Here is a 12,416-nt window from a genome sequence, read left to right as displayed (position 1 = left end):
TTATGCAATGTTTGACACGTTTGGTTCACATGCATTAGGTTATAACATGTCTGAAATAATGTCGTATTTCACTCTGGTGGAAACAGGAACAAGTGGGTTGGGGCCACCCAGAAGTCTTGAAGTTCCTCTGGGGGACTTTCCCCATATTAAAGAAGGTTAACATGGGGTGTTTTCACTTGGCCCCTTCAAGTCAATTTGACCTATGAGTATAATAAATAATGTATTTTATCTTCGATACGGAAGTTGGTGAGTTATCATTATATTGAACAATTTCCAATGGGACCCTGGAACCACCCACGGCTGATATTTACTTTTGGACAGCAACACAAGGAGAAACTACTTCGAAGTAAAGCATTATACACTTTTCACATCTGAATGTTTCTCTTAACCCATGGGATTATAACACTGTTTATGTAATGTTCAACAAAAACCCAGTGGAGATTTGTCACAGAGGACAATACGACCAATACTGATACAAAAACATTTTCAAGAATATGAGGGGCACACCATGGTGGAGAATCGCATCAAGGAACCTTCATTGTTTGTCATCACACATCTCTATCTGCCTATTTTCAATCATCAAGTAAAGTAGTAAAGGCATTAGATTTGCCCAAAAGATTTGCCCAAAAGAAACAGTAGAACCTAGACCCTAATTACAAAGTTTATTAATCCAACAATGGTGCATGGTGCAGCCTTAAAGGTTAACAATATCTGACCAACACCAAATTTCCCTCAGTTAGAAAATACATTTGGCTCAATAATAACTGAATGTGTAGTTGCCAGCCAATTTTGTGCTGAAATGAACTGACATCTGTGAGTACATTCATGTAATTTAGGTTTGATCTATACATGTTGAACTCCAACCCAAGCAAAAACCAAAACAACAAGGTGTAAGCACATCTCGCTCCTTGGGAAGTATTCTATGAAAATCCAAGGGATTTATTGTATTATACATGTATAGGCATTATATGAGTCCCAGAGATTATAATCTCCTCTCAGTGTGATTGAAAATCATATTGATTGATAGGAAATGTATGATTCTGTGAAAAATATTCCTGGCTTTATTTTTCTCCTTATTAAAAGTAACCTATTTTTTATGTGGGACCTGCCCTGGTTTCTGCTGGCTCACTTAAGATTCAGTGGCTGTGAATTCAAACCACCATCTCTCCCACAGGACCTTCTGCTTGAATTTCCACTGCAATTATCTTTTGATATGAAGATACCAGGCTGCAGTACATGCTGCAATGTACTGCATTGGATGTACTACTCTCTCAACTATCTCTTATTCCTTTCAGTCCTCTCACCCTCATGTATTCTCTTTCTCCATGTCTCTGCTCACGCTGGTCTCCTCTGTTGATTATGTCAGCTGGAGTCTTTGTTTTCCTCACTGTTACTATGCTCTGCCTTTATCTCTCCAACAAAACCTGCCTCCATATAGTTAGTCAGTCCCCCATGGTGATACAAAATGTTCCTGTATCACAACATTTGAATATGTTATACAGTAGGACACACTTCTCTCCTTTCTCCTCTTCTGATTCCTCTTCAACGTTGTGAAGGATTAAAATAAAGCTTTATTGTGTCCAATAAGGGAACATCTTCAAAGCTCATTGTCCAATACTGACCAACTACAAATGAATATATTTTTGGAGTGTAAATCAGAAACAATATCTTGCATGCTTGACAAAAGATTTTTGCATAACTCACAGGTTTGCCATTCTCTCTGAGCCAGCTGAGCTATTTTTTGCTGAGTGTGGACTGACAGATATCAGCCGGAACAAATATATTGGAAGGTACAGTTGTCAGCAGTCAGAAAAGGTCACTGTTGTTTGATAAAAAGATTGTCATTCATTCAGAGGTGGGAGAGGTACTCAGATCGTGTACTTGAGTAGAAGTAGACCACACCAGAGTGTAGGAATACTGTTACAAGTAAAAGTCCTGCATTCAAAATGTTACTCAAGTAAAAGTACAAAAGTATTAGCATCAAAATAAACTTAAAGTACCAAAAGCAAAAGTACTCATTATGCAGATTGGTCCATTTGAGAATAATATATATGACATGTTTTGATTATAATGATTGATGCATTAAAGTGTTATCAAATCTGGTAAAGGTGCAGCTCAATGACTTTGTATGCTGCAGTAGCAGCATGTGAATGTTACTCCAGGTTTAAATAAAGTCCTTTTTAAGAGTTGATTATATTTCACATCATTAATCCAAATCTGTAAAGTAACTTAAGGTAGCCTATTAATGTAGTGGAGTACAAGAAGTATACACTATTTACCTCTGAATTGTAGTGGAGAGTAGAAGTACAAAGTAGCATACAATTATAATACTCAAGTAAAGTACAAGTATCTCATAAGTGTACTTAAGTACAGTACGTTTGAATAAATGTAGTTACTTTACTCCACTGCATTCATTACTCCTTTAATGCTTCGATTAATACAGCAAAAGTAAGACACCAACGGTTCAAACTTTAACATATTGTAACATAATGCCATATACAAATAAAAGTCAAATATTTTACGAGGTAAAATTACACATGTTTTGTCCCTGAGAACAATTGTGCACAACTTTTGTCATTTCAGTTATTAGCTTCTCGTGTAGCTAGTTAGCCACCTGCATCTTTCAGTTGGTAGGCCAGTTGACAGCTAACGTCCTCGTGGGGCTTCAAGACCCCGCCCCCTGAGTCCAGTCTCCGTGGAAACACTAACAAACATGGCGCGTTAACTTTTGCGGTTAGATTCAGTAACTTTGAGAAGATATCTTGCCAAGAGAAGGAACGCCAAGCAAAACGAGGTAACAGCTTATGTTTGTTAAATTAATTAACTAAATGTGAAACAGCTTAATTCAAGCTTTTATTTTACATTCACGTAACTTGTTGACATGCTTTCCAGAAAGTGGAGACAATCTCATTCTCATCTATCGAGAGACGACACGCCAAAGTCCATTCAGAAATCTGGTTACTGAATGTTTCCCTACTAATTGGCAATGTCGCACACCTGTAAAATACGAGTTATTGTCTGCTGCAGTTCAGTGACAGGCACTCTTTGAATCGGCAGACATATAATCCACCATATAACATTTCAAAATGAAATATTAACGTTTTAAATGAGGGAGGCTAGCTTAACATTGACGTGATGACTTATAATGAATAAAAGCTGTATCTGCCGGATGAAAATAAGTGGTTTAAAATAAGTCAGTGAGCATTGCCAGGTAACATTTCTGGCAAATAAAAGATGTTTGTTACCCTTCAGTACATTTTCGGGGATATGTTGAGATGTGTCTGACATTATGCACCTGTGTCATTTAGAAATCAGGTGAAATGGACGTTGAAGAAGACAGGGAAAGTCCATTTGATGATGAAGCGTCAGACAGCACTGATGAGGACAATGAGGGTGAGTGACAGCTGCTGTTGCTCCATTGTTTGCAAAATGCAGATTGTAGTCTACTCTCTACTGTACTTGCAGCCACTAAAAGATACCTTTTCCTCATAGCATAGTCATATAAAAGCCACGTATTTTTGTATTCATTGGTGTTAGGAGACTGGGATATACTAACTTAACATATTTTCATTTTGAGAAGATGGTCCAGGCCAGGAGTCATTTAAAGATGAAGAGGTTGCCCTCCCTCCGGATTTCGAGTGGTTAGAAGAGTTGTATAAGTGAGTTTTGCTTTTCTGTGTATGCTATTGTAGTTTGAATATAAAGTCACTCTGACTAAAAAAATTAGTGGCACATACATAAACACCATTACTTTATTTAACTCGGTTGCATAACATCTCTTTTTAACACAAAATAAATAAAAGATACAATAAAAAGAGCAAATGTACAAACAATAGAAAAACTGAGTTGAAAACTATGTTAACAAGAAAGATACATTATTTTTATTATATTACTTGTATAAGTCTTCCACTTTTAAAACCTCATTACAAACAAATCCAGGCTACATTGGTATCAATACATGAGTGTACATAATGCATAGTCATATATTCCATTAAACATGCCACCTTTCCTAAGTGTCATTTTCCATCTACATGCCAACTTTCCTAAGTGTCATTTTCCATCTGCCTGAAGAGAGGACGATGGTGATGGTGACCTTGCGGTTGCGGCCGTCAGCGGTGAGAAGAGGAGTTATGCCGAGACAGCACGGATGTTCAAGCTGAGACGAAACCTGGACCAGCTGGACTGCTTTCACCGACAGAAGGAGCACGACGTGCAGAAAGCCAGGTCTGAGCCTGGCAATCAACTGACCTTTATAGTAAAAGTAGCAACATAGCCTAGATAAGAGATCCATGTGCTTTTAAGACTCTTATAAAACAAGCACATGTAATGGATTTCAGGAAAACTATAAGTCTACACATCTTCCTTCGAAGACTGAAAACTAACCTGTTTTGCCTGAACCTTGGCCATTAAACACAAAAAAAAAATGTAATACTTAAAGGGGCCCTTTTATGCTCATTTTTAGGTTCATATTTGTATTTTGTGCCTCTACTGTGACATGTTTAAATGCTTTAATGTTCAAAAAGCTCTTTATTTTTCTCATACTGCCTGTGCTGCCGCACCTCTTTTCACCCTCTGTCTGAAACCAGAGCCCAGTCTGCTCTGATTGGTTAGCTGGCCGGCTCTGTTGTGATTGGTCAACGGCTTAGCCTTTCACTTACAATGGTTGTGCCAAGCCCCCAGGAAATGCTCCGGACTCTAAGGAAAATATTCGTAGTGGCCAAACGCAGTACCACAACTTCCGTATCAGTCCGTGATGTCACCCGGCCCAGAAATACTTTTCCCCATTGACTAACATTGGGGGGAAAGAGTCTGTAAATCAGCAGATCATTTTTTTTTAACTAAATAGAATACCCAGTATGTACAGAGCCCTGGAGAGTTCATAGAGAGAAAAATAAATAAAACAAGGCCACGTTTTATTAATTCGTGGCCTCAATTTAAATAAAACGAGGCCACGTTTTATCAATTTGTGCGCACGAGATGTAATTCGTGGCCTCAATTTAAATAAAACAAGGCCACGCTTTATTAATTCGTGTGCACGATATACTTTCTCAGATACTTTCTTATGGTTAGACACATCAAACTGCCCGATTATTACGCCATATCATTAGTTTTATGAAGAAGATGTCCGGTCGTGTGTGTGTGTGTGTGTGTGTGTGTGTGTGTGTGTGTGTGTGTGTGTGTGTGTGTGTGTGTGTGTGTGTGTGTGTGTGTGTGTGTGTGTGTGTGTGTGTGTGTGTGTGTGTGTGTGTGTGTGTGTGTGTGTGTGTGTGTGTGTGTGTGTGTGTGTGTGTGTGTGTGTGTGTGTGTGTGTGTGTGTGGTGTGTGTGTGTGTGTGTGTGTGTGTGTGTGTGTGTGTGTGTGTGTGTGTGTGTGTGTGTGTGTGTGTGTGTGTGTGTGTGTGTGTGTGTGTGTGTGTGTGTGTGTGTGTGTGTGTGTGTGTGTGTGTGTGTGTGTGTTTTCAGAAGATATTATGATAGTGGCGTTCGTTCCGGTGCACTCCGACAGCATTTAGCACTAGCCTACATCGAGATTAAGATTAAACACATTTCTTTCACTTGGGAATACGCATATGGAGTTAGCCAGATGTGTGTAAATTACTGTTCATGGTAATTTGAAAACAAATGCCAGTGTCGGACACACACATACACCGAACACACACAGAGCGGAACTGAGCAGAGCAACGTAAGAGCTTGTGCCTCTTCGGGGGGTGCTAACACTTAAACATAAACTTTATCCTTTACTTTCTCCGTCTTTATATGAAGATATGACTTTTCTCCGTTCATCTCCGCTCCTTTTCTCCGTCACGTTGTTTCCATAGAAACAACAACTTCCTGTCAACAGCGTAAACTCGCCTTCAAATTCATAGATCAAGGCAGACTGTTTCACAGACTCTCCTGTTTTGCGAATCCGGTGCTTAAACAAATAGCTCCACACCTCTGGCCGAAATGTCCCTAAAATGAAGTCTGAGTTTGAAATATATCTCAAATAATGTATGCACTGCCATTTACCCATATAAACATAACAGTCTGCAATGAAACGGTTGTCTCCTGTGCGCTCCACTTCCAACTTGACGCACCGGTAACTTTTGGTGCGCACTAAAAAGTTTATCGTGCGCACAAATTAATAAAGCGTGGGCTCGTTTTATTTAAATTGAGGCCACGTTTTATTAATTTGTGCGCACAAATTAATAAAACTCGTTTTAATAAATTGAGGCCACGAATTACATCTCGTGCGCACGAATTAATAAAACGTGGCCTCGTTTTATTTATTTTTCTGTCTATGAACCCTCCAGGGCTCCGTAAGTATGAACACTTTTATAGCCCTTATTCAAATAATTCGTTCCTTAAAGTTGTAAAATGCACTAGAAGCCCAATCCAGATTTATTTCCTCTTTCCATTCATTCTACTGAGCCGAAAGCAGGAGATCGGGGCGGGGCTTAAGAGGACACTCAACTGCGCATGCTTTAGTCTATGAGTCCACATACGGGGTGTTTCTCAATGTCGAGGAAAGCTGCTCCAGAGCCACTATTTCAAGCATACTACGTCATCGAGTCCCGCCGAAGGACTGTTCCAATGTCCAGGATACTTGGAATTCTACCGATGCCGGCGTACTTCGTTGCGGGAAATGTTGAGGCTGCACATGTATATCCTCCGCGGTCTTAAAATCCCCACAATGCTTTGCGCACGGACCAATTTCCAAATCTTTGGCGGAAATCGCGCTCCATTTAAGGCGGGGCCTCACATACGACGCACACCTGCACACCTGTTAGCCTGTTCCACCATTCTTCGTTTTCCGAGGCTAGGAAGGATTCTTGCCTCGCTTCTGAAGCAACTGACTCGGAGGTACATGTGCTACCAAGCAAGCCTCCTCGACATTGAGGAACACCCACGGACTTCTGCTCTGACAGCCAGTAACGACGGGTAATCTGTGACGTTTTACTCTCGAGAATCTCATGCCATTTTGTCCTCATGCGCCAATAAGCAGCAGCTTCATAGGAATGAACGAGGTCCTACTGTACCTCCGATGCTGTATCCAGTTCTTATTGCGACCCGTCCACACAGCGGCGTGCAATGAATCTTCAACGCTTCTGCCCATTCACTTTGAATGGGGTGACGTCACGATTCGCCAAACTGCATTGTGGGAGCTTTGCTGGCGTTGCTCGCTGCAAAAGTTGAGCAATGTTCAACTTTTGAACCACTTGGACAATTGTGTCGGAAATAGGTTCATTTCTCGAAGCTTCAGTTACAGCGACCTCTCCTGGCGAAGTGCAAGGCTGCAGTGGGTTTAACGTATCTTTGCCTTGAAAGATATTCGATGCACACACACACTAAGACTGAATATCATGTTCTATTTGCAATTAACGATTGATAATTGGGTTATTGAGAAGAGACTAGAGAGTGCTGGACATTTTTTTTGGGCGGAGAGGGCCTTTTATCAGTTATTAAAGTATTAAAGTTGAAAAGGAATGATTAAAAGCTCATCCATTCCGGGCTTTGAACCAGCTGCACGGAGGACATCACCGCATACGGGCCGCCAGCTCTATCCACTGGGCTATCTATTCCTTAAACTATTGAATTGTTTTTATATTACTCATTGTCTTTTTGTTCACAACTTCTCCACATTTCGAAGTGTTTCCCGAGCCAGAACGACCTATCTTTCTTCCTGGCTTGCTCTATAATGGTCCAATTCAAATGCAATACCAACAACAACTCAACAGCAACAACGCAAACTACGATAACAACCCACACATTGCGCATTGTTTAGAGCGGTTATAAAGTGTTGAAGCGCTCAAATTCGAAACTGTTTCAACCTGTCACCTGTCAGAATAGAGACGAGGCAGTGCATTGAATCGCGTGATTGGACCGCGAACCAGTCAAGTGATTCATTCAGGAAATGAAGCAGTTGCTGGTTCGGACGTCATATGTCACGTGATTTGAAGCAAGCTTCGAATCACTGCTTCTATGGAATAGGAAGTCCAGGGTTGAAGCTCCGTTCGAAGCTTCAGTGTCAAACTGCCATCACTAATTTTAGCCATTGCAGACAATTTACCTGCACAAACACATATATAACACACTACAGGAAAGGGAAACCCATAAAAGCTTTATGTTTTGGCCCATTTAAAAAAAAAATGCAAAAGCCCTTACAATGGTTTGGCTTTTTTAAAGTGAATCAACTTGCATGTGTCTCGCTTTTCTGAGTTTGTATCTTCACGGTTTATGGCACTCGCTTTGGAGAGAAGCGTTAGCTAAATGTATTTCTTTTGTATTTCTTGAGATTTTTTTGTCTGTGGTCATTGCATTGCTAAGGATAACAATTTCCCACAATCCTTTCAGTTTCTGTAAAGATATTTCCCCCCCCCCCCCCCCCCCCATTTTAAACCACTTTCCTGGGTCTTTCCCCTCATGCCTTCTTCACACAGGAACAATCATTTCTGTACCAATTGATTCAGCTATTTGCCGGAAATCATTTCAGCCGCAGAGAGAACCATAATGTCCTCTCTCTTCACACTTTTCTTCCCTCTTTTTATGTGTCTGCAACGCGAGCCATTAACTACCCGATGATGTGTGTGTGCGGTCTCCAGCTGAAATGGCTGTCATTTTCCTTTGGCACAAAACATCAGAGGTCAGAGTGGAGCTGCACTGCGCTCTGATCAAACATGAGTTTAATGGATGTGCTGTGATTCTTTTTTTCACGATACACAGATTGTTCTGTTGCACGCCATTAAACTGCACAAAGAACATTGGCTACTTCAAAGCTGTTGAGGTGTGTGTGGGTCCACTCTCAGCTTTTCAATATCTTCATTAGATTACCTTGTTAGCCGACAGAATGACCTTCCTTTTATTGCAATGGCCGAAAATACATCCATTAGTGTGATGCTCTGAGCACCTCTTTTTAAATGTTCTTTCTGGTTTGCTCTGGTTTGGGATGTGTCTCTATGTCAACACTTGACCTTGTCTTACTGTTTCCAGAGAAGAGCTTAAACTCTGCCGTCAGAACATTGAAAGTTTGTTGGAGCAGAGGGAAAACTTGGAGGAAAAGATGGAGGAACAGAAAGCAGCAGATAACAGGTGAGTTGAGCAAACTGCTACTAGTCTCTACTATTTCATTTTGCATAACCTCGGTTTATTCTGTGTATTTTATTCTGCAGCGTTGCAGTGTTTCGTACACGAGCCCAGCATAAGCTTTTGTGTCAGAAGCTGCAGAGTGAAGAGGAGCTGGAGGGCCACATCAACACGGAGCTGAAGCAACAAGAGTGAGTCCGAGAAGAAGGTGGTTTGGAAGTATGGTCTTGCTTTGATAAGCATCAGAGGTGTATGGAAATCTCAGACCCCTTCATATATTTAAATGGACCTTGTAAATAACTATTGGCGCGTTTCCACTACAGCGCGGAGCACGGTTTAAGAGGGCTGTGACGTCAGCGGCCCGTCTTTGGTTGCGTTTCCACTTGGCCTAGTACCGGCCGGCGGGTCCTAATTCACAGTTTTTCTGGCCTCATAAAATCGTGGGTCTAGGGCCAGAGACAACGAGGCTGAGTCGGGCTGAGTATGCTAAACTAGAGAGAGCGTCGCTGGCAAGGGGGCTACAACTACAACAAGATGGACATATTTGACCGTGATTTAATTGTAATACACGTTTCAAAATTATGCCGAAGTAACAACATACTGATACCGGTTAGTAAAAACCATGAATTAATGCTTTGACAAGTCTGCAGACAGACGGCAGGCGAAAAACCTTTTAAAATGCGTGTTTTCTAAATGGAGATTGGCTAAGCTAACGCAGTATATGCTCCGACCGTCCACACTCACAACAACGGCCTATACAGACATAAATAAAGCAGCGACTGTATTCACCATGACACAGGCAGTCTGTGGTGTGTACTTGTTTAACTTTTGTCTAGTTTCTGAACATATATGAGGAGCTGTGAGCTAACAGCTAACGGCTGTGTTGTTTTTCTGGGGTTCTCATTGAAGATGACGTCACGGCTCCGCCTACACTGCGTTACTATAGATCAGGGGTCGGCAACCTTTTTGATATGAAGTGCCATTTAAAAAAAAAAAAAATTATCAGCGTGCCAACGATCGAGAATTATCAACGGGGGGGGGGATGTTGAGGATGTTGAGGAGCTTGACGCTCGTGATCTATCAACAGGAGGGCGGGGGGCCTCGCTGCGGGGAAGCAGTGTGTGGACCTGTCAGCGCAACTTACATGATACCGAATTTAACAAACACATTTAAATAATTGGTTTAAACGGCATAATAATAAGGACGATCGTCCGTTCTGTGATTCTCCAGAACACACATGTTATGATATTAGGGTCATGCAGAGTGAGATGAGATCGCTGTCCCTTTAAGAGAGAGAGAGAGAGGGGTGTGGCGTGTGCGTGTGAGTATGTTTCTGGAAGTGAAACGAGGCAGCAGAAAAACAGAGGTCTGTGATGTATTTTGTGAAACAGAAGAACAGCTAAATAAATGCAACGGCCTCTCAAGAAGAGCTCGCCTCTCTCCAGTCATTTAAGCTAAAGTGGGTTATTGAACCTGAAGCTCGTTGCTTCTGCCCTCCTCGACTACGGTCTGGGAGCCGACAGGAAAGTTCAACACACAGATGGCCAGTCCGCCCCTTTGTAGCATATTATTTCAATGAGAGATGAGCAGATCGCCACTGGGCTTTCAACTAAAGACACACACAGCCACGCAAAAACTGCGACATTTGTAAAGCTCCTTATGGGTACTGCAATTTGTGAAGTGCTTTCTTCCGTGGTGAAACGATCAGCACTGCACCACGGAGGAAAGCGGCAGAAAGTCACCTGGAGTTAAACAGAGCGGGGCTGCGCTGCGTGCATGGCTTCCTTCTGCAGGTAACGGGGAGACGCGCTCTGGCGGCGGTCTCGTTCAGGATCCGAAAATACAATTTAAATATTTTGCACACTTATTCGACTTATTCCTAGTGTGCCACTGGCTACGGTGCCGCGTGCCAATGCTGGCACGCGTGCCAGGGGTTGCCGACCCCTGCTATAGATACTACCCCAGTTCCTAAACTGTAATGGAAATGCGCCATAAAGTGAGCCAGTCCTAACGAGGCCTAGCCATACCGAGCGAGGCCGAGCGAGGCCGTGTAGTGGAAACGCGCCATAAGAAAGCAAAAACAGAAAAAGAATTCCACCATGCAGAAGATCCCCATTGTTTAAGCCACCGCCCCCTTACAAGATAGAGAATACATCGGGAACCCCTCATGTACGTTCCTTGATATACATTGATATTGTCCATTCTTTACACTTTTATAGTCAGAGAAAGATTTTAAACATGTATTATAAACACATGCACCATCTCTACACCGAATACTCACAAAACAGTGCAACTCACATCAATTTAAGTAGCTGCAAGTAACAGCAGCTGTTCAAAAGTATCAAAGGCAAATCAAGAGAAAAGGGCTAATTTTAAGTGCATTTCAGACTATACACGTACAGATATAAAAATAACTGTGAACTTAAGTTTTTCCCCTTTTGGTTCAAATGCTAAATAAATGATTCTGATATACCAAATCAAATTGCCTTTGTGCTTCCAAACCCTGCATACGTCTAGTTCTCTTCTTTCAGCCACATTAAAGGTCCCCTATTATACTGTTTTTCATTAATATATTATAGTTCTCAGTTATGTACAAAACATGTCTCTGAAGTGATTGGCTCCAAATACCAAACAGATTGCAGCATCCCATAATCCCCTCTGTTTCAGCCCTGTTTCAAAAGTGCTGATTCTCTGTCTGTTACTTTAGATGAAAATAAGGAGCCCCTCCCCACGCCCCTCTGAGAGATATTTGGTAAAAAGAACACAATGGTGCTCTAGGAGGAGATTCAGGTGATAAGGTGGGGGGGGGGGGGTTACCTTGGTTGGTGATTGGCTAATAGTTACACAAGCCAAAACATCGATATGACATCATAAAGTCTGATCAGCTCATTTTCAGACAGGTTTTTATATAAATGGATCAGGACAAAAAGAGAGAGAATCTTTGTCCCTGAAACTTTCACAATCTCTTTACACATGGGGGAAACATGTTGATGTATAACAGACATGAAAAAGTGGATTTTTCATAATAGGTGACCTTTAAGTGACGGTACTGGAGAAATAGATTTAGGAAACGTTCACTATCAGTCTGCATTTCCAACTTTCTTCCTCTCCTTTTTTTTTTCTACATCTTTGCTCCTCAGACTGGAGCTGAGCGAGGTGGAGGTGGAGCTTGGCAGGTTCTCCTCTCTCCGGCAGGAGGTGCAGGAGGAGGAGCGGGCCTTCGGGGTCCTGAAGAAGCAGAAGGCGACGAAACGGCTGCAGCAGGAGAGGAAAGCCAGCCAGCACCAGCAGCTCAGGATGCAGCATCTCAGGGAGTACGGAAAACAAACATATTTTCCATTCACGCTCTATCGT

At 41.9% G+C, this 12,416-nt stretch overlaps 1 protein-coding gene across 1 annotated transcript in view; it reads left to right on the top strand.

The window, feature by feature from the left end:
* Positions 1-2,716: 2,716 nt before the first annotated feature.
* cfap74 (cilia and flagella associated protein 74) overlaps positions 2,717-12,416 on the top strand; it is a 92,612-nt gene continuing 82,912 nt past the window's right edge. Inside the window, 7 exon segments of the mRNA XM_034144634.1 lie at positions 2,717-2,794; positions 3,309-3,393; positions 3,581-3,659; positions 4,072-4,224; positions 8,970-9,068; positions 9,149-9,253; positions 12,203-12,376. Coding sequence (XP_034000525.1) covers positions 3,321-3,393; positions 3,581-3,659; positions 4,072-4,224; positions 8,970-9,068; positions 9,149-9,253; positions 12,203-12,376 — 683 coding nt within the window. The 5' untranslated portion in view covers positions 2,717-2,794; positions 3,309-3,320.

Source organism: Trematomus bernacchii, unplaced genomic scaffold (assembly GCF_902827165.1).
Source record: "Trematomus bernacchii unplaced genomic scaffold, fTreBer1.1, whole genome shotgun sequence".
Taxonomy (NCBI): domain Eukaryota; kingdom Metazoa; phylum Chordata; class Actinopteri; order Perciformes; family Nototheniidae; genus Trematomus; species Trematomus bernacchii.
The sequence above is the reverse complement of the archived record's forward strand: the minus strand, read 5'-3'. Positions and strand labels throughout refer to the sequence as shown.